The sequence below is a fragment of the Nomascus leucogenys genome, chromosome 3, assembly GCF_006542625.1.
Source record: "Nomascus leucogenys isolate Asia chromosome 3, Asia_NLE_v1, whole genome shotgun sequence".
NCBI classification, from domain to species: domain Eukaryota; kingdom Metazoa; phylum Chordata; class Mammalia; order Primates; family Hylobatidae; genus Nomascus; species Nomascus leucogenys.
Window position 1 is genome coordinate 71,970,086 of NC_044383.1, and position 23,255 is coordinate 71,993,340.

Below are 23,255 nucleotides of genomic sequence, written 5' to 3' on the forward strand. Positions count from 1 at the left end.
CTTTTCCCTCTTTGGTTATTTGAAGTGATGAGCTAGCGCAACCACAAACCCAACACAAACCATACATTCCTCTTGTAGAAAAACCCGTGCCTCGAATGAGGCGAGACTCAGCGAGGACCCATGCGTGGGGCGGACCCCTCCAATTCCTTCCTCGCGCCCCCGAGCGAGCAGCGCACCAGCAGCCGGACTGCCTGCGCCCAAGCTCCCTGGTCCGGCCGGGATGCGGCCGGTACCCTCTCCCCGCCGGGAACAACCTCTCCACTCTTCCTGCAGGGAGCTGGTGCCAGCCGACAGCCGCGCCAGGGCCGCTCCGGGTGCCAGGGTCGGATCGGGTGACGTCGCGAACTTGCGCCTGGCCGCCAAGCCGGCCTCCGGTCTGAAGAAGGACACGCCCCGGCATTGACCCGGGCCCCGCCCCTCCAGCCAGGGCACCGAGCCCCGGCCCTAGCTGCTCGCCCCTAGTCGCCGGCACTCGCCCGTCTCGCCCGCTTTCGCACCCAGTTCACGCGCCACAGCTATGTGTCCCCGAGCCGCGCGGGCGCCCGCGACGCTACTCCTCGCCCTGGGCGCGGTGCTGTGGCCTGCGGCCGGCGCCTGGGAGCTCACAATTCTGCACACCAACGACGTGCACAGCCGGCTGGAGCAGACCAGCGAGGACTCCAGCAAGTGCGTCAACGCCAGCCGCTGCATGGGTGGCGTGGCTCGGCTCTTCACCAAGGTGCAGCAGATCCGCCGCGCCGAGCCCAACGTGCTGCTGCTGGACGCCGGCGACCAGTACCAGGGCACTATCTGGTTCACCGTGTACAAGGGCGCCGAGGTGGCGCACTTCATGAACGCCCTGCGCTACGATGCCATGGTAAGACCCGAGCCCGCGCCCGGGGTAGTAGTCCCGGACTGAGAGAGGAGCCGGGCTGGAGAAGCAGCGGATGGCAGAGTGTGGCAAGCCTAAGACCAGGGCGCGGAGAGATGTGGGGATAAAGTGAGACTCCGGCCAGTGTGCCAGCTGGATGGCATAGAAGTCCGTTGGACAATTCGTCTTAAACGGACGTTATTGCGCCCCCACTATGAGATGGGAGTATTTAGAGGAGCAGGACCCAGTCCTGCCTGCGAGGGGCTTCAGGTGGGGTGCGTAGAAGCACTGACAGTTATCCAGCGCTAGGGACTGAATCAGATCCCTCACGCAGCTCTCATTTTACTGCTAGATCTTTCAAAGAATGCTTTATCTCAATCTAGATCTTTCGAGAAATGCTTTATCTCAATCTTATTGAAAGGGAAACAGCGTCAAAGACGCTGAATAAATTAACAGGCACCATCCCCCCCAAAAAGGGAAACGTGATAACTATGGACACCAGATCCCTTTGACCCCGGAGCTTGAGCGTAATTAAGCTCACAGCTTTGGGGTAGATTCTCTGTTAAATTACCTTCTATGTGACCTTGAGCAAGTTATTTACTCTTTCTTGCCTCAGTTCTATCCTCTATAAAAATAAGGATCATAATTGTACATAGTGCACGTAGTGTGGTCTCTATATTATTACCAGACACATAGTGTGGTGTCTATAAATGTTGTTATTACCAGACACTATAATATAGGGTTAAGAAAAGGAAAGAAAGAAGGAAAGAAAAAAAGAAAGAGAAAGAAAGAAAGAAAGAAGAAAGAAAGAAAGAAGAAAGAAACTTCAGAGAGAGCCAAAATGTGGAAACACTTGGGTTTCAAAGTATTTCAATAAAGGAGGTTTGGCAGCAGAGATTTAGGAAGAGTCCAACTTAAGAGATAATGGGCTCTTAAAACATGTGCAAAAGTTTAGTTCAAAGTCCCAAATGTTCTGTTAAACGTAATGCCTTTTCTATTGCACTAAATTCTAGAAAGGGAGCAGAGGTGGTTGCATAGTAATAAATAAGTACAACCAAGATGTATATATGGTGGTTAAAAAAAAAAAAATCAAACCACCACCCAAATTTAACCCTGTGTAAAAGCCTTGAGTAAAGGGATTCAGCAAGACTGTGGAGAAACTTGGGAGAAGAAAACTTAAGAGCTTTGGAAGAGGAAGAACAGAGAAATCTCCAGAGAAAGGTCCAGAGAAATCTGTGAAGTCCACAAGTGTGGAAGGGAAAGGGAAGTGTGATCAGGCTGGGATACAGAAGGCTAACGGTACACTTTATATGAGAAGAGCTTAGAAGTCAGGAGAGCACAATGCTGAGGGGTTTGTTTGGTTTTATTTTCCCCTCTGGAAACTTGGAGAAAGGAGGACAGGAAAAGATGGTAAGAGGGCACCATTGTTTGGTTTTGAAGGTCCCTCCCCCACCCCCACAACAAGAAAGCTCATTTTAATGAGATGAGAGAAGGAGAGAAAGCTCCCTCCGTTCTGATGCTTTTGAGCTTATCAGGGACACTCAGCAGCAGAAATTCCAGCTGATCCTTCAGCCTTCAGAGTTCATGAGGTGGGGCTCACCCACATCTGGATTTGAAGAAGACTCGTGGGTTTCAAGAACTCTGTGGTCTCTTAAGCATTGGTATTCCACAGCTACACTTCCCTGATACTTTGCACTCAGTAATGACAAAACAAATATTTGTAGAATTGAGTTGTTCCTATCCTGTGTCTCCACTTCCTCCCAGAAGGGTAGAATAAACTTACATGTGTTTGTTTTATTTTGCATATAAACCACGACTTCGTAAACTTTACTTTTTGTGACACTGTTTTCTCCACAATTGTGTGAACCCTTTTTAGTGGAAAAATAAGAATGAAGAATTCCTGGTTTTCCCTAATAATATTTCCCTCTTGTAAGTCTAGTTGAGCTCCTGGTGTTAATCATGGTATCAAATGTTTATGACAGGATATCTAGGTGAGGCCTGAGTAAACTGCTGTAAGTTACAGCCTATCCCTTCTGTGTTTGTTCAGAATCCTTTTTGTTGGATGAAATTACTTTCTTTCAAATTTTGCTCAAGAAAATTGAATTGGGTTCTGAGGAAAAATAGGCTACTTACATAATGTTGGCAGGGGGTAAAGATTGGGAGCAGATCAAATGGCAAGGTTAGATGGCTGTGTCCTCAGGACTCACTCTGTGCAGTTTGGGGGTTTGTCAAACATTATTTGGCCTGCATAAAATCCCAGTTCTGTAGTGCTAAAGCATGTGCTAAAGCTCTGCTGTACTCCTGTATTGCAAAGATGTTTCATTGTCAATTGTTTATATTATACTAACCCTCAGAGAATTTATTGCTGTTGTGGTATAAATGTTCCTCCACCATAACCACTCACCACATATTGATTCCTAGGACACTGGGGATCCAAATCAGGGTGGAAAACGGTTGTGGAAGGGCATCTCCAGTTTCCTTGAGACTGGACCTAGTTGAAAGGAGCCACATAAAAGGACCGAAGCATATGGAGGACAAAGAGGAATTTCCTAGAATCCAGCTAAAACACAGGAGTCCCCTCGAGCAGGAACTTCCAAGGAGGTGCACACTTTCTAGACCTACTGGAGTAATCCTGATTGCTGTAGAGGACCCAGGGCAATCCTGGAGACCCCCTGGACCCACTACTAGGCAGAAAACTGGGAAGAGGATGGCAAAATTCACCAGTTAGTGTAGCTGTCTCAGTGGAAGGACTGTTGTCCCCTGAGGCATGAGGAAGATAGCGTGGAAGCACTGACAGTATGCCCTTGGCCTGGTTACTTTCTCTGAGCTTCATGTTCCTTAGCTGTAAAATAGGAGTGATAACCCCCATCTTGCAGAGGTTTTGTGAGGAATACATGAGATAACCCCTGCTGGTGCTCACTGAAAGTTAGTTTCATGTGCCCTGGGTGGGGAGGAGGGGAATTGTGAGGAAGGGAAGGTTTGGGTTGTGCATCAGATTATCTGATTCTCACAGCCTGGCACAGTCTACCACCTGCCTTCCCTCTACCATCTTACCTAAGTACCATTGCCTAAACTATTTTTGTTATAGTTACTCATTGAGCAGACTTATGAAATCTCCCCACAGCACAAAACTGAAGGTATCCACCTCCAGAGGTGAGATTCTCACCATCAAGACAGGCTGTGGGGAAGGTAGCTTTGAGCAGGTCTCTAGGGTCCCCTAGAAGGGTGCCTTTTCTCCGCTTGGCTGCTGCTTCTGAGGCCCTGGCTGCTGAGCCCACTTCCTGCCCATAAGACGGCAGCCTTAGCCCTAGCCAATTGCTCCTAAATGGGGGAGGCAGCAGCCAGGGTGGGAACCATGGCGCTTGCCTTTAACTCATCCAGGGGACAGGTCAGTCAGATAGAATGGTCCTTTGTTCGCCACCCTCCACCTCCCACATAGAAAACATTCTAATGTGTCCATCAATGGACTGCATATAGTTTTGTTTCTACATGCACTTTCAAAACCTTGATGTGCTTATATTTTATAATTGCATACCTAGTCCTGTTATTTAGCCCTTTCTGTTTCTTACTTTTGTCCTGAACTTGTTTTTATGATTTGTCCATGTTGCCCTAGATGCGCTTATACCTATACATCACTGTGAATTGTGCTCTGTGTATTTTATCCATCTCCACTTATTTTACCCATCTGCTCCCTGGCTGATGGGTTTGGAGATGGCATCTAACACCCTGCCTCCACAAATAATGCTGCTCCAGATATCTTCCTGGATGGTCTCACCAGAGGATTTCTACCCAGGAGCAGAATTGCTGGCCACAGGGCATACTTTGAGTACTACAAGATTGGTTTCCTCAATGACTGACACCCTCCATCCTCTTCCACCTACTCCCATCCCCAAACAGGACGTGTAAATTTCTATATTTTACCTATATGTCATGGCAGTATCCAGCTTTATTGTAGGTGTAAAATACACATTGCTGCTTTATCATGTACTTTTCTAATAACTAGTGAGTTTCGACATTTTTTGATATGTTTGTTAACTTTTTAAGTTTCCTCTTCCCTAATTGCTTATTCATATTCTTTGGTATTTTTTAAATTGGGTTAGCTTTATATTTTTTGACTTTCAGGAGTTATAGGTTTTGATCTGTGATCAATTTCAGACATTGCAAATATACTATGATGATATTAGGTCTATTAATTTTGTCCATGGTATCTTTCATTGAACAGAAATTCTTCATTTGTTGTAATTGAATTAATCTTTTTTTCCTTGTGGCTTGTGCTTTTGAAAGTTTGCCTAATAGTTTGCTAATTTAAAGCTTATCACCTTTAACACTCCTCACTGGAAATTCAGAGATCACTACAGTTCTCTCTGCCTTTTAAGAGATAAATCTACCATCTGTGGCTATGCAATTCACTTCTCAGCATCACCAGTTCCTCATCTATAACACAGACATTTGAACCAGCTTACCTCTGAGGTCCCATACATATCTGAACAACTGGAGCCCTACAGTGAAATGTTTTGATTCAGTGAAGGGACAGGAGGATGGGGCAAATGTGTAGAGGCAGGAATCTACACAATGGACCAGGTTGGACCAGAGTGAGGTGGCAGGAATCATGGCAGAAGAGGTTGTGTAAACTCTAAAGGCCACCTAAGAAGTTTGAGCTATGTGGCCATGGGCAGCCATGTGGTTTCTGCGTAGAAGACCACTGTGGTATAATAAAAAATAAATATTTGGTCCTTGTCCACAGTACCTGTCACAGAGTTCCTAAAACCCTAGAAATTTCCTAAGTAATAGAAATGTCCTTTGTGATTCATAATAAACCCCATGATAATACCTGGGTTTATGCTCCTGCAGACTTAGGGTGAGGTCCCTAGATAGCTTCAAGATAGAGCCAGTCACCAGCAAGTCCAAGAGATTAGGGGATCAAAGAGTTGGAACTTTCAGTACCACCCACCAAAGTCCAGGAAAGGAGGGTGGGACTGGAGATTCAGCTCTACAAAAACTCTTGAAAAAGATGTGAGGAGCTTTTTAGTTGCTGAGCATTTGGAGGTTCCTGGAGGGTGCACACCCAGGTAGGGCATGAAAGCTCCGCATTGCCCCCATACCTTGGCCTATCCATTCTTCACTTGTCTGTTCATCTATATCCTTTGTAATAGCCTTTATAGTAAACTAATGAGTGAGTTCTGTAAGCTGTCCTAGCAAGTTAATTGAAGCCGAGGAAGAAGTAATGGAAACCCCCGATTTATAGCTATTCAGCCAGAAGCACAACCTCAGGCTCGTGATCAGCCTGAAGTCAGAGCAGTATTGTAGGATTGAGCCCTTAACCGATGGGATCTGACAGTGTCTTGAGATAGTATCAGAATTGAATTCAATTATAGGACACTCAGTTTGTGTTTTCTGGAGAATTGCTTGGTGTCTGGGGGAAATCCCACACACATCTGGTCACAGAAGTGTTCTGTGTTAAGTATGACAGTAGAGAGAAAAAGCAGTTTGTTTGTGTGTGTGTGTGTGTGTGTGTGTGTGCGTGCTTTTGTATGCTTATGAGATGATCTATGGCTGGGGACCCTTAGATAGCTTCGGGAAGGGGGCTGGTCGCCAGAAAGACTAATTTACGACTAGAGGGTTAGAACTTTCAGCCCTACCTCCCCCACTTCTAGAGAGGGGAGATGGGCTACAGATTGAGTTCGGTCTCCAACAGCCAATGAATTAATCAATCATGCCTTCACAATAAACCTTCATGAAGACCCCTAAACAACCAGATTCAGAGAGCTTCCAAGTTGGTGAACATATTGAGATGCTGGGAAGGTGGTGTACGTAGAGTGGGCATGGAAGCTCCGCCCATCTGCTCCCATGCCTTGCCCTGTGCATCTCTTCACTTGCCTGTTCCCTAGTCGTATGCTTTATAATAAGCCAGTAATGGTGAGTAAAGTGCTTTCCAAGTTCTGTGAATCGTTCTAGCCAATTATCAATCCTAAGGATAGGGTCATGGGAACCTCCAATTTATAACTAGTTGGTTGGGAATACAGGTGGCCCAGGACTCTCTCTCTCTTCAGACTGGTGTCTAAAGTGGGGGCAGTCTTGTGCATTTGAGCCTTCTCACTTGTGGGATCTGATGCTAAGTCCAGGTAGAGAATGTCAGAATTCATTTGAATTGTTGGCACCAAGTTGGTGTCCACACAGACTTGGGGAATTGGTTGATGTGAGGAAAAACCCTTCCAGCTACGTAGGGAAATCACGGTTTTGGAAGATGAGCAGAAAAGGGTGGGAGGGAGAAGACAGAGAAAAGAGGGTGAGGAAAGAGGCCAGGCAGCAGTCCAAGTGTGAGATGATAATGCCTGAACTCTGGTAATTGAGGAGTCCAAGTCCATGGGAACCAGTTGCAAAAGGCATTCTGTCTGGTAGGTATAGGGCTAAGGGAGTAAACGTGGGGGTGAGACTGGGATCAAGTCCCCTTCCTACCACTTAGAATCTATGGACTGGGAGCAGGTTATTTAATCTCATGAAACCTCCATTTCCACATGTGTGAGGTGTGTGATTGTTGTCTCCACCCCTAGGGTGCTGTGGGGTTTAGAAGAGATAGTAGTACACATAATGTGCTTAGCACAGGGCCAGCCCACAGTACGTGCTGGCTGTACTCACCTTCTCTTGGCAGGGGTGGCTCAGGAGAGGGTGTAATCAAAAGATGATTACGAGGGTTCAAGCACCAGGCAATGGTAGAGTCAGCAGGTTTTAATACTTCTACACAGGGGCTGGATTCTTCCACTTCAGCTTACCGCTGACAGCTGAGGCCTGCTACCTCAAGCCCTGAAATGCAATCTGAAGACTTTTCCTGGACTTACTGGGCACCATTGGACTGTACAGGGCTGTGGCAGACAGGAGCAGTGGAAAGAGATTTGGATGGGACGTCAGAACACCCAGATTTTACTTCTTGGCTCTTCCACTTATTAGCTCTGTGAGTTTGGCAGTGGTTTCCTTATCTATAAAATGGAGGAATTGGAGAGGGTGGTCTATGTCATGTTAGTTCTCAGCACCTCAGCTCCTCCCCACCCCTCTCTCTTGCTTCTAATCTGCCTACATCACTTGGTTTGTCTCTGGACAAGTCTAAGTTTGCATGACAGCTCTCTAATTTCTCCTTCACAGTTATTTATTTATTTTTTTGGCAGCTATTTCCTTGTGGAGAGATAGCATAGGTCTTTCAGGTGCTTCCATTTGGCCTAAGAAGAGAGACAAGTGCTTACAAGGACTCTTATGCTAAAGGAAACTGTCAGAATTACTTTATCTTCAATCATGAAGCCTTTCTTGGGGAAAGAAAAATTAGCAATACTAGTTTGGGAAGCTTGAAAGAGAGATCCTGATCCTGTTTGCAATGACACTTTTAAAAAGGCAACAACAACCAAAAAAGTAATTATTCCTAAAGCTCAGGTGTCAGAAGTTGTGAATGTCTAGGGGGTTGTGGATCCCTAACCTCAGAGACAGGAACAGCACCACTCCCACCCTGGGGCTGTGGCCTCAGGCCTCTGCTTCCTCTTTTCCAGTCTAAATTCCAGAGCAGAGAAGTACTGCATGACCAGCTTCAGGCAGGGGAGAGAGGAAGCAAAGGTAGTTTCTCAGCTCATCTTGTCCTTGTACTATTAATAGCATCTGTTGTTTTCTTAACTGAAAATTGGAGAGAACCAAACAAATCAACATCATATTGGCAGCTTTCTGCACATCACTCACAAATACATCTGAATGCTCTGTACTCTCCAGTGTTTATTTTCCTCAGCCACATAACTGGAATTTGAACATTCTTTTGACACTTCTTTTCCCTCACTTGAATAATTAGTTCTATATATAATCCAAATATTAGCTGGAGCCCTCTAGCCCCTCAGAGATATAGTTGAACCTTCCTGAATCTCAATTAGTTGGGCAGTTAATTCTGAATGTTGATGTGCCTATTTTGCATGTATGGAGAGTTTGCACATACCCCCTCCCCATACAAGTAGAATGCTGTCTATTTGGTACTTGCTCATTCATGCATTCTTTCAACAACCAAACCCAGGTGCAGCTGGGTTGAGTCCCAGGGTGTTTCCTGCCATTCAGTGGGATGCCACATTCACCTGCTGTGGCCAACATTCCCTGGCCCAGGACTGCAGGGATGGAAGCCAACTCAACATCAGAAGTGGGCAACAATGCCAGAAACTTATCAACCAAAACAAATGTAATTTGTAATCCTCCCTGGATGATGTTGAGTGATTGGCAACGGAGCCCCGTCGTATAATAAATCAGGCTGTCTCTCTTTAAAAAAGAGAGAGAGAGAGTCTCCCAATGTTGCCTAAGCTGGTCCCAAACTCCTGGGCTCAAGCAATCATCCCTTCTTGCCTCCCAAAATGCTGGGATTACAGGCATGAGCCACCATGCCCAGCCTAGGCTGTCTCTTTAGCTCTTCAATTATAGGGCTTCCTGCAACCTCAGCCCTTAACGAATGAGCTAGTGTGTAAGTGACTAGCTAAATAAATGTGCTGCAAACCTCTGACAAATGGCTTTTTGACATTATTAAAACTTATTTATGTGGATTAAAAAAATTCTTTTCTTCTGTATCATGCATCCTACACTGCTTTTAAAGAAACTCTGCTTTCCTTTGTTTTACTGTCTAACATTTCTTTGTTTCCCTTCTGATATGTTTCAGCCTCTTGTCATCACTCAGAACATTTTTACTGCCTCATCCCTCTAGTTTCCATTCCCTAGCCTAGCCCAGCCCAGTATTTTTGACACCCAAATACCTGGAATTTTGCCTGATGTTTAAAGCCAAAATCAAATGAAAATGTGAAGAACCAAAGGAGATTTTATTCTTCTGTGACTCAAAATCCTGTTGTTATTGTTAAATGAACCCTGTGGGATACAGTCTGGTATTTTTAACACCTTCTGGGGGTATTTGTCAATATTTACATTTGATGTGGATAGCTTATAAAAGTCCAGTGGCTTTGGGTAAACCCTGTTCACTAAGAATAAGACCCAGAAGGTCATATGAATCAACAATCGAAGAATGAAGATATTCTGAATCCAAGTTTCTGAATCCAAGTTTCTTGTTTTGATTATTAAAAATACCTTGCAATTAGTTAGGCATGAGAGAAAGCTTGTGTATAAAGTTTGGCTTGTAATTCACATGAATTCTCTATACAGGCCAAAAACTACCTTCCCTTTGGGAATATACGATGACCTTATTTGGAAATTACTTCAGGTAATTATGAAGTAATAATATCTCTATTCATATACTAAAAAGAATTCAAAATAACATTCAATTATCATCTCTTGGAAACTAAATTAAACGGGTACTCACCAAAGTTGAAATGCAAACAAATGCATGATATCATTATGTGACCCTCCCCTAGCCCTTACCCTGTGCATGGCAGATACTAAGAAAAACTTGTCCCTAAGAAGAGAGAAGTCAGTTGATTTAGTCAGCCTTTCCCACTGTGTTTGGACTGAGCCTCAGAATCCTCCTTATCCCCATACTGCAAGGAGTAACTGTCAATCAACTAGAGATGGCACTCAAGATAAAATTATTTTCCATCCTGTACTAATATAATAATAAGCATGGAATCTATTTATTGGTTTTTTCACAACAGTAAAATATATCTTTAGCAAGTAACAAATGGTAGAGGTAATACTTTTAAATAAAGAGGGAAGAATCCTTCTGACTTTTCTCTTTATCACATTTTACCCACACGCAATGTGGATGGAATCTGCAACTGAATTTAGCAGTCACACTGAAACTCTGCTGCGTAACCACACTGTCCTGAGGCCATGTGCCAACTTCTATGTTTTTTTCCCAAAGCTCTTCCAAGGAAGAGCTGCCACTTCTCCATTTACTCTTTTCACCTGTAAATGAATGCTCCCGTTGGTATTGAGTAAATGGGTGAATGAAAGAAATCATGAGAACACTCCTGGGATGAGAGCAAGAGGAATGAAAACACGTGGTGTGAGAGCAGGTCAGAGATGGTGGCTAACACAGGAACCAGGATGGAGGCCTCAGACTTGACCCTGGCCTGCAGGACGTTGGTCTGCATTGTCTGCAGGAGGAGACACAGAGGTCAGTGGACATCCAGCCATCTTCCATGAAGGCCTCTTACTATTCTGGAACATTTTATTTTTATAGAGAAATCTCCCACTTCCTGATCTCCCCAGTTAGAATTGATTGATCAAAGCAGTTCCTCTCCCTGTTATTAAATAATTAAATAATATGCATTAATTGATCCCTATAACCATTTAAAATGTATCTAACACAGGAGAAATATTTGGTAAATATTTAATGAATGAATGAACAAATAAATAATTGGGGGGAGGCAGAAAGAGACAGAGTTAAATCCTGAGGCTGGAGTTTTTGGTCCTTCAGCCCCTTGTCCAGTTGCCCCTGGCAGCCCCATCCATGTGACCTTGAATTCTGTACAAGTCTCATCATTTTCTATGTGTGTTGTAATGGAAAAAAAGTTTACAAAACACAGTCTTTCTGGCCTGGGGTACCAAAATAGTAAAGACTTCTGTTTTGAAAGCCTCTGACAAATGAACACAACAGCCACGGTGATAACTTTAGCAGGAAATTGAGCCACAAAAAGCAAGCAAGCCACAAAGCCCTGAAGGCTGGAAAAGCCTCACAGGCCAAGAGGCAGTTAGGTTGCACCTGAGACAGAGGCTGCTTTCTTAACTGGGAAATGAGTGTCTCCAGATATATAAAGCTGTGAGATCACCATGGCCCAGCTCTGACGAGACCCTGGTACAGCATCATTGGTTAGTTTGCCTCAACCTGCAGCATAATTTTTATTCCAAGAGCTAACAGTCAGTTAGGCTTTTTCCAAAGGTTGAGATGACACCCCAACTCCCACCCCCATTTCGGTCCTGCCTAGCTTGAAACCAGGCAAAATGAGTTAAGACACTGAGAGATGGCAGGGGACAGGTGGGGTAGAGGCCTAGCACCCCTCTCTCTTCTGTTTCAAGAGTCACTTTGTGGAGTTGTCTAGAGAGTTTGGGGTTAACTGCTCCTTCTGCCCCCAATCTCCCCTTAGCTCCCCACTCCTCCCTATCCTGCCAGGCCAACCACCAGCAGAGAAGGGCGCTTAGCTCCAGTGACACTGTGAGCGAGACACTTGTGAGGATGCATATGGTTCCTGTTGGAAATGCACAGAGGAGCAGTGAAACACCAGAAGCCCCATCCTCTCCCCTGCCCGTGCCCTCATGCCCAGCCAGCTGAATATTCCTGTGGCTTCCACTCCTGCACTGTCCCCTCAGTGTCACCTCCCCACCACATTCCCACTGCCCCACTTGCCGTGTCATCTCTCCCCTGCGGGAGAGGTGTCTTCTTGCCAGTCTCTTCACCACCAGGCTCGTGCAGCTCCCATCCATTCACTGCAGGCTGCCAGACTGAGCTTTCCAAGCACCCCCAGACTGCCTGCAGCCCTACTTTCTCTTCAAGGCTTCCCACTTCCCTCAAAATGAAAGCCCTGATTCCTTGGACACCATGCAGACCCTCCCTGATCTCCCAGCAATGCTCTTAGCAGCATCATTTTTTTTTCTGCCAGATTTTCAGGTGCCCTCAGTTCCAGGAGCACCAAATCACCCGGATGACATGAGCTGCTTATGACACAGTTCAAGGTGTGACATCTTTGAGGTCTCTCCATAACACCTCTACTGCAGACGTCTGTCTCTGGTGTATCAGCTGTACCTTGCACACATGTCTCTAACCATCTGTCCATTGTGGCTGTCTGTTCATACATCAGATTGACCCTATGTTCTCTGTGACACCAGGTGAGCTCTGGCACCAGTGCCCAGCAGATGATTACTGAATGATTAATAAAGCTACTCACTCATCCTGCTAGTTTTAAATGGGCTCCATTTTGGTATGATTTGGTGTGTGAACCATTAAAACTTTTCAGAAGTCAGGATTTGAAACAAAATTGGTAAAAAGTAGTTAAGCAATGTCTTCGTTGTAAAGTGAGAAAACAAGTTGCTTGGAAACAGGTGAAAAGCTTAGCCAACAGCTTCACAATTCACAGCCTGGCACTCCAGTAGCCCTCTCTGGACAATTGCCCAGGTTTTCTTGTTTTCATTTCTGTGTTTTAATTTACGAGTTACCTTTATATTTCTACTAATACCTTACTGGCACTTGTTTGTGAATGAAACAATTTTTTGAGAGTTTGTTAATTGTTCTGTGTGAGTGTGGAAAGTTTCTTTCATATAAGATCATCAATTCTTTTTTTAAAAATAGTGTTTTAGGCTTTCTCCTACATAAAGAAAGTGGTGGGGGTGAGGAGCTGGGGGTGGGCCAGATGCTCACATTATATTTCTATGATTTTGCTGTTGGAGATACTGAAGATCATTTTGCTGGGCTTTGCTCTCTTAAATTACAGAAAAGTGCATTTGGTGAAGTTTAGTGTTTTTAGTAAACATATACAAGATGTCATAGGGCTAGAATTAGTGAAGGAATAGGGTTCGTGAATGAATGAGCTCAATCTTAGTAATGAAATGTTTGGAAAGCAACAGAACAAGAGAGAAAGAGCATCAGAACATGATTTAGGTACCCCATACATTTATACAAATAAAAAAAGATATGATTTAGGGTCATGGAAATCACATACCTAAACTGATGGTTAAACAATAAGTGGCAAGTAACAGTTTAGCTACAAAAAATGTACAGGAACACATAAGGAAAGTTACATGGGAACGTTCAGAGAGGACCAAAAAAGGTCAATAAGATTATCTGCTCTGTTACGATCCCCTGTATTTCACTGCTCTATGTTCTTTTCTTGGGCGTCTTTTCCTGAGATGTTTTCATGTTATTAATCAAAAATAACAGAAATGAATAAACTAGATCAATGTATTTACAAGATTTTTTGAGTGCCTGAAGTATGCCTCGGTGTGGTGGGAACTTGGTGTACTGAGGTGAGTAGCATGATCCTGAAGAGCTTAGGAATCACTGAGTTCTCGTAAGTGCAATAGAAGAAAAACTGGTAGAAGGAAGTCAGATGAAAATACAAGTTTCTAAAGAAAATAAGTATTTACAAAGGAATTTGTCTGCATTAATTTCTGTGGAAAAGTTAGCTATGTACAGAAGAAAGAAACTTGTTAGTAATTCTTTCATTCATTTATTCATTCAACAGTGAATCCCTGCCGTGGTAGTACTAACTACTTGCACTGTGGTAGTGCAAGGGATACATTTGCTGTGCAAGTAGTTAGGAATTTTTTTTTTTTTTTTTTTTTTTTTTTTTTTTTTTTAGTGCTTTGTGTGGGCTAGGCTTTATACAAACGTACAGCCAAATACAGAGGTTAAGAACTTTGGAATCAAACCGAAGTGGTTCTAGTCCCAGCTCCCACTTACAAATTGTGTGATCTTCAACAATTTGTTTAACTTCTCTAGATCTCAGATTTTCTCATCAGTAAAATGAGCGCAGTAAGAGTACCACTCTCACAGCATGAAATCAGATTTTCTGTACTCTATGCAAACTCACTTTCCATGACGCTGGCATGTGGCAAGTGCTGACTCAATGCTGACTCGTTTCCTTAACTGCTTTTATTTTATTCATTCACTGCCCTTCCAGAGGAAACTGCGGTTCTGAGATGCGCCCTGGGTCACTGCTGAGGAGCGGGAGGAGCCTGGGAGAGAGCTACCCCTGCCTTGTTTCGTCACACTTTATGTGGTGGGTGTCAGGAATGAGGCTGGAGGGGAAGGCAAAACCAGATCCCTAAGAGCCCCATGGACCCTGCTTAGGGTGTTTACTTCTATCATAAAGGCTGTGCCTCTGTAGAGACCTAAGGTGGAGAGTGCCAAGGTCAGGTTTGCATTTGAGAAAAATTTTTCTGGCAGCAATATAAAGAATGGTTTAGCGAAAGAAACGAGAATAGCTGGAAACCCAGTTAGGAGGCTGTGGTAGTCCAGGAGCACACCAAGGCAGCAACAATAGGTGGATGGAAACTGGAGCATTTAAGGGAGAGGGATGCCAGAGGAAGTGATGGTGAGGGAGAGGGGAGAGGGCGGGACTCCAACGCACCAGGGTTTCTGGCTTTATTGACTGGCATCTTGGGCCAAGACTGTGAGTCACAGGGAAGGTGCTTTGAGCCTGGTAAGCTTGGGGCACTTTTGAGACATTGGGAGGAAATGACGCATGGCAGTTGACATACAGATCTAGACGTCAGGAGAAAAGTCAGGGCTAGAGATTTTCAGTTTACAGTTGAAGGTATGAGTAGGAATGAGATCATTTACTCAGTCCATCCCACCACACTGAGCACCATGAATCAGGGGCTCCTCTCCCCATGGGGCAAGAGAGGTGAAAAGACAGTCAAAGTCACTACTTTCAGGAGGAATAGGCTCAAGTCAGGATGGGGAGGTGGAGAAGGCATCAAACAAATCAATGAAAACTATAACTTCAGTTATTGCCAAGTGCTAGGAATATAATGTTGCTGTTAAACTGCAAGGTGGCTAACAAGTTGGATAGTCTTTCTTGAAGAACTGTAGAAACATTCATTAAAAACAAAATAAGTTTATAGTTAAGCAAGAAAGTTATTGTACTATAACAAGGGAGACTTATTTCACCATAGGAAAAAAAATCATAACATTCTAAGAATAGAAGGAAAAAATAACAATTACCCAAGCCTGCAAGAACCTGTAAGACCAGATCAGCTTTTAAGAGGAAAGTTAATTAGATAACAGGAAGAGGTAAAAATGAGTAGATCATGAGAGACGGGGGAAAAGGCAAATTTAGAAATTCTGAATTTAATAGGGGAGACAAATATGTAGGAATGTAAACACATTGTGCTGCTTTCTCTGCATAAACACATTCACATGAGGATGTATACACAACCCTTGGAGGCACAGGTACTCAGTGAATGCCTGCGTGCCAAGGAGGGGGACAGCACTGAGCAGGAGAGGTGGCAGGGCCTGGTGGCCCAGGAGCACTTATATAGTCAGGAGACTGATATAAAAGAAAGACCCTGCTAACATGCCATTACAGAGTGTGGAATGAGCAAGGAAGGAAGAGGGTGAGGCTGTAAGAGAGTGCACAGGGCCCTCATTTAAATGGACGGGTCACCAGCCAGCACTTCATGCCTGTTCCTAGATGACCCGCAAAGTGAAACGAAACTGGATGTGGTATTTAGAAAGTCTGAGATTTGCTGGTTTAAGTACTAAGTTAGCAAACCAGCCTTGGCAGCCAGAGCAGGTAGGCAGGGGGCCAGAGGAGATGGGTGTATCCAGGAGGCCAATGGAGGAAGGAGAGGAAGGTTTTCCGGGAAGCCAGCTGACATGTCATGCTTTGTCAGTGGGGCCTCTGCATGGATTCCCCCCACTCCCCCCCAACCCCCAACTCACTACGGGGAGCTGCACAATGACAGACAATGGGTAGTTTTGTACCCAGCAGCCACTCCTCAACCAGTGAGGAATGGGAGAGAGATAAGAAGGTGGGAAACAAGGATTGCTTGTCACCATCCCTGCTCCCCCTGAAGCCCTGAGCTGGGAGCAGGTTCAGAACCTGCTGAAGGTCACATAATCATTTCACCATGGAGTTCTTCCCCAGATGTGAAACTGCTGGGACTGGAGCAAAGGGTGCCCAGAGCTGACTGGAGAAGGAAGCCAGAGCCACACTGGAACACATGGAGACGCTAGCTCCTGCCTGCTATTGAGGATCTTCATCTTCCCAGAAGAATTAGAGGACCACAGGAGTGCTTGGGAAGAAGCAATTGTGGGAACCTAGGTGAATGATGACCGAGGAGATGAAATGAGGAAGGAGGTCTTTGGTCTCTGCCAACCATACATTTCAGGTTGCCTTTTGCTAAAGTCCTGCTGATGTTAATCATTCTCTCCAGCAGATCGTGGCTTGAATCATGGGGTCTGAAATGTGGGTTTATGAGAGAAAAACAACAGGGAAAAATTGGGCAGAGGCTGGTAAATGTGAACATTCGAACCTGCCCCCGATCTGAGATGGTGGGACAGTGGATCCTGGCCAGCTCTCCAGGTGTTGTGTATGCACATTGGCAAACCACCTTTATTAGGTGGTGTGACACCTGGGTAGCAATTCTCAACCAATATGATGATCTGAATGTTCCTGGGCCTGACCCAGGTGAGGAGGACACAAAATCATGGAATATATCTCATAGAGCTTAGTCAGTTTTGGGAAATACTGGACTAATGTTATGTTTTTAAAGTACGTAATTCTTTTTCTCTTTTCTGTTTTATCTAGGCACTGGGAAATCATGAATTTGATAATGGTGTAGAAGGACTAATCGAGCCACTCCTCAAAGAGGCCAAATTTCCAATTCTGAGTGCAAACATTAAAGCAAAGGGGCCACTAGCCTCTCAAATATCAGGACTTTATTTGCCATATAAAGTTCTTCCTGTTGGTGATGAAGTTGTGGGAATCGTTGGATACACTTCCAAAGAAACCCCTTTTCTCTCAAATCCAGGTATTTTCTACTTTTATAGCACTCAATGCTTGAAAATAGATGCCCTAAATCACAGCTTGGCATTATATTTATGGCCTGTAGATAAAAGTAGGAACAACTGGGTAAATAGTGCACTAGAATAACACTGATAAAAGCAATCTGGTAAATTCGATGCTGTTGTTCCAAGATACTTCTTAGAGAGATGTCCTCCTCTGCTCAGTGAACTTCTTTGTTGACAAAAACAGTATCTTTGTCTAATTCAGTGCTTTCAAATTGGGAAGAGGAGACAATTTATAGCCAGTGCTAAACAGTACAGATTCATTTACTAGAGAATGAGCGCCTCAAAACTCACTGCCCTTCTCCTGTGGAGCCATGAGCAAAGAGCCAGGGTTTTACCTCAGTTTACCTTATCGCTCCTTTTCTAGGATGATTATTACATGTCCACCTAACTCACCTTTCTCGCTTTTCATTATTCATCTCGTTTTAATGACATTCTTGTATCTGACTTTCTGGGAAATATATATAGTGGTCTTATGATATATATGGACATATATAAGTGTATGTATATACATTTATAGACATATATACACATATGTACATATAATTTATATAATCTTAAGACATACACATACATAATTGACACATACACATACATACATATAAGACACACACACATATATAATCTTAAGATCCTTCAAGAAACTATTTTGAGGCACTTTATAAGAACACTTTTTGAAATACTTTGGCAATGAGAACAAAAATGACATTTTCTTTAAAGTATCCAAATTAAATGTGTTTCCATATTTGAAGAAAAAAAGGGAAACTAGTAGCTAGGGTTATCTAGAAACATGAGTTTTCATTAAGAACTAACTGATAAAGGACATATAACTGGCAATTCAAAAATATATATTTATTGTTGTTGTTATTATAAAATAAATAAGTCCAGGCCATTGGAAACAACAACAGAAAAGTCAGCTGTGTTTGCTGAGAGCAGCGAGCGGGTCCTGCAGCTGGCATAGAGGCAGAGATGGAGGCAGGGTGGAGCGGCTGGGGCTGGAGTGGTCAGTGAGAAGAGTGAGAGGACTTGTTAAAGAACCCCCCAACCCCACCCTGGGGTCAGGTTTACTTGCTGAAGAACCTCCTTGGTCCCCTTGAGAGCTGTGTAAAACATCCCTGGGGCACAGGACATTCCAGAAGTGAGGTCAGAGTCACATGCTAGGATGCAGGCTCCATGGGGGCAGCAACCTCTGCTGTCTCACTATTGCCCAGTGGACTATGCACAGTGCCTGGCATATGATAAGTCCTCAGGAAGCATTGCTGTGATGAATACATGAGAGCAGGAAGGTATAGGGGCCACAGTCACAGAACAGCAAATAGTTCCATTTCCTGGAGCATGGGTTCTGACTAGGAGAAGCTAGAAAGTTGGGTCAGGGCTAGATTGTAGGGCTAGATTTGGAGGAAAGCATTGTCCCTTCTTTAAAAGGCACCCATAAGGAGGTAGGAGGTGCAGGTCTTGGTGGAAAGGCACAGCAGCTCCAGAAATCAAACTGCCCCAGCTGGGACTCTGAACACCCCTTTACCAGGCTGTAACAGAGAGGGGATCCAAAGTGACATTGCTGTTTCCAGCAGCTGCTGGAAGAGAGGGCTGCATTTTGCAGGGCCCAATGTGGGGGGAAGGGATGGGGTGGAATAGAATGTTTCCAGGAGCACTGCTTCTTCCAAGACTACAGGCCCAGCAGCCTGGTGTGGGTTCTTCCTACAGTTCTTTGACCCTAATCAAGCCCAGTTCTCCCAGTCCTAGTGGCCTGGGCACCCACAGGGGTATAACTTGTATTTCTAGCACATTTAATCTAATTTATTTTAGCTAGATCATGAAATACCTGTAATACAACTCTCCTCATGACATCTTGAAATATAACCCGTGCTTTGTATATATGGGATGCCTGGTCCTGTGAGGTTCTGATATAATAGAGGAATACATTCCTTTGTCCTCCGAGGCATTTCTCTGATTTTTTTTTTCCTTCTTGGCAGCCATACTTTAAGCAAAAGATGGTAGCATACTCTCGACATTCAGTCATTCTCCTGGGTACCTGTCTGTGTGCCAGGCACTGTTTTAGGCACCAGGGATACTGACCAAAAAAAAAAAAGTTGCCCACTGGAGCTTACATATTCAGTGGGGGAATCAATAAATGAGCAAATGGTTTGTTGGGTCAGAAGGTGGTAAGGCCGTGGAGAAGAATTAAGCAGGAGGGGAATGGCAAGTGCAGCATGGGGGAAGGTGCACCTTGTTGTTTCAAAGAGATGCTCAAGGAAAGGCTCACATAGAAGGCAACATAGCACTGAGGGTCAACGGGGAGCCCTGGGCTTCTTGGGGCAACCAACAGGAATCAGATTGTCCTTGATGTTCTCATGATAGACAACGGTGGCAAAACTACAACTCTTGATTTTTCAACATTGCCTATGAGTTACTGACAACCTTACCAGTCCAACACATCTGTGAGCTGCTAATTATTAGGTTGTCATTCTGGGGCGTCCCTGGCTGTGATGTCAGCCATGAATTATCTTCCATGATAATTTGCACTTATGGAGTTGGCTAATGTTAAGGATTCAGGAGTTCCCCTGCTGAAGCACACAGACATTCCTAAACATCACAGTGGAACAAGGGATGCATTTCTAATAAGTCTTGTTACTCTTTGGATTAGTACTTTTCAAACTGGAGTTTGCAGACTCCTGCATTTTGAAAGCTTTTAATGAGATGTCATTCTCCCACTCTCCTCTCCTTGTTTAGTGTTAGTTCTTAGAAATCAGCATAAGAGAGTCTGGACCTACTGGAGGACTCCCTAGTCACAGAGTACCAGACATGACTTCAGGGCAGCATGTCTGTATTTGCAGTTCATCTTCATGCCAGTGATAGCCATAAAACCTCAAAGCTTGCTCAAGTGTGGCTACAGAGCCAGCTGGAAGAACCAGTTGCCTTGCCGCACACAGAGCACCTGGGTTGCACAGTGAGAGCCATGCTTGACTATTGATAACAAAAGGCTATCGTTTGTTACCACTATGTGCAGTAATAAGCACCCAGAGAAGAACGTACACAATCCCAGTGCCAGCAACATTTAGATGAGGCCCCCATGATTAACACAGAGATCAATAATGCTCTAATGCTGGCATTATTTATTTATTTATATATATTTTTGAGGCAGAGTCTTGCTCTTGTTGCCCAGGCTGGAGTGCAGTGGTATGGTCTCGGTTCATTGCAGCCTCCATCTGGCAGGTTCAAGACATTCTCTTGCCTCAGCCTCTCAAGTACCTGGCATTTGCTTCCACGCCTGACTAATTTTTGTATTTTTAGTAGAGACAGGGTTTTGCCATTTTGCCTGGGCTGGTCTCAAACTCCTGGCATCAAGGGATCTGCCTGCTGCAGCCTCCCAAAGTACTGAGATTACAAGCGTGAGCCACTGTGCCTGGCCTGCTGGCGTTAAAGAGAACAAGACAAAGTTATCAACTGCCGTGTTAAAATAGGCATTCAAGGAATACTTCCTGACAGCTTGAAGTTTGAACACTGATTATCCCAAGTTTCCAACCAACATCTTGGAGTTGCTAATACTGTTTTGTATATCATGCTTAAGTGCTTAGGCATTTTCTGCATTGGTATTGTAGAAGTTGAGATGTACAAATATATAAAACAATATCTGAAGCCTCCCCACAGTTTGCAACCAAGTTCAAGCAAAACAATATCCACAACCTTAAACTAATACAACATAAAGTGAATGTAACGAGGATATTGCTTTGAATTTTTATTTACTTCTTAGGGGTTTTGTATTTAATGAATAAATATGTTTTGGTTTTACTGACTCTTGAGCTTTACTAAATTAAGGTGTTTAACCTCTGCATGTTAATATGTATAATAAGTAATATAATAAAAATTGTTATAAATATCCATTTTATTTGTTTTGTTCCTTAGGGACAAATTTAGTGTTTGAAGATGAAATCACTGCATTACAACCTGAAGTAGATAAGTTAAAAACTCTAAATGTGAACAAAATTATTGCACTGGGACATTCGGGTTTTGAAATGGATAAACTCATCGCTCAGAAAGTGAGAGGTGTGGACGTCGTGGTGGGAGGACACTCCAACACATTTCTTTACACAGGTAATTGTTTCAAAAGGATTGCACAGGCCAGGATGTCCAGATAAGTACTTTGTCTCTTTTGCCTTTGTAACTTATCATTCTTTTTACTATTTAATATGTAATGTATATTATATGATCTATAATATATTATATATGTAATATACATTAAATGGGAACATGTGTAAATCTTACAAACATTACTAAGAATTTATTGGTTTCATGATAAGTCAATTCCATATATTTATGTATGTGATAAATATATGACATAAAATATGTATAAAACATATATATACCATACATATGTAAAACAAAAAGACTATTGAGCCCCAACCAAGTCATTTATGATAGATTCTTATCAAAAAGCACCATGTCATATAAAAACTTTAAGCATAAACAAAATAATGTAAATAAGGGCCTTTATAACTCAAGATGGATTTGATTTGTAGGTTGCACAGGTGGCAGAAGCTGGAACTCTGAGTGTGAGTCCTAACTCTGCTGCAGACTAGGAATATAAGTATCCTGGAAGCCACATGACCCTGGGTCCTCAGGAGAGCATGCACTCTTCCTACCCACTACCTGACTACCCCCACCACTCTCTTTTTTTCTCTCTCAGATTGGTGTTAAGTAGTTTTCATTAGAATAACTCTTTTATGATTTTTCCACTTTAAACCTATAATGTCCCAAAACTTTTGAATCTGGTTCCACCTTTCCCACTTCCCCCACCTTGCACTGCATAGATCTTTGAAGTATGCCCAAGGAAAGGAAGAAGAGACTGGTAAACAGTTCTTCTGTCTATCAGCATTCGCAAGGAAGGTTTTGGCGTGGGAACAGCCCTCCCCTTGAAGAGGCTCCTGCTTCTACCATCCTTATGTGGACTGTCAAAGACCATGCTATTTTGATAAAAGCAAAACTCAAAATACCCCAAACAATAAGAAGGAAATACCCAAAAACATTAAAAGGGATTATCACTAAGAAAATAATTTTTATTTTCTTTCTAGTATTTTGGAGTATTTTCAAATAATGAATGCATGTTACTTTTGCAATCAGAAAGCAAGATATAAATTAGAAAAAGGAAAGAAACACAATATTGGGTCAAAAGTCCCCATTCCTAATTCACTTGAATGAGCAGGTCACTTAGCATCTCTGAATCTGCTAGCTTAGCTTCAAAATAGGGGATGATCATGCTCAAAGTTCCACGTTACTGTGAAAATTATATGAGATGTACAAATATGTGAGAGCAGTTTATAAACTATAAATAGCTATATTCTGGTATGCAGTGTCATAGAGGTTGCCTGCTTATAAAAATATGTCAGTCAAAATCATAACTCACCAACTAAAGTTGGCCCTCACTTAAGAAAATACCAGTATGAATGTGTGCTAATTAAATTCCTTCACAGATATTTTACTTCTTGGTAAACACAGGCTAAGGAATAATTTCAAACCGAGTTAAACTGAGAGGTTGTGAAATCAGTTTATGGGTTATGACCAGTAGTAGGGCTTTTTTTTTTTTTTTGACAGATAAGACTAAAATAGATTAGGCACTTACGTTACTCTTAAGAATGATAAATATTGTTCCATGGGAAAAGATGTATATAAGATGTCGAGAACAGCCCCAGGCACATAGCAGACAATCCATAAATGTGATGAGGATGACAAATAGCACTGGACATTATTAGCATGGATAACTTACAATCAAACAGCTTCAACAACTCCATGAGGGTTAAATGAACTAAGAGTGCCAAGACTAGGAAATAACTGGATCAGGTCATTGGGAAGCACTGGGTAGGGGTGAAGACTCAATGAAGTCCTTCTGACTCTACCACTAATGGTGGGGTCCTTTCAATGCCTGATTACCCTCATCTGTGGAATGAA

General features: G+C 43.4%; 1 protein-coding gene across 1 annotated transcript in view; it reads left to right on the plus strand.

Moving 5' to 3' along the window:
* Positions 1 to 399: 399 nt before the first annotated feature.
* Positions 400 to 23,255, plus strand: part of NT5E (5'-nucleotidase ecto) — a 42,711-nt gene continuing 19,855 nt past the window's right edge. The window contains exons 1-3 of the mRNA XM_003258300.4: positions 400 to 856; positions 17,053 to 17,275; positions 21,216 to 21,404. Coding sequence (XP_003258348.1) covers positions 518 to 856; positions 17,053 to 17,275; positions 21,216 to 21,404 — 751 coding nt within the window. The 5' untranslated portion in view covers positions 400 to 517. The remainder of the gene's footprint in view (positions 857 to 17,052; positions 17,276 to 21,215; positions 21,405 to 23,255) is intronic.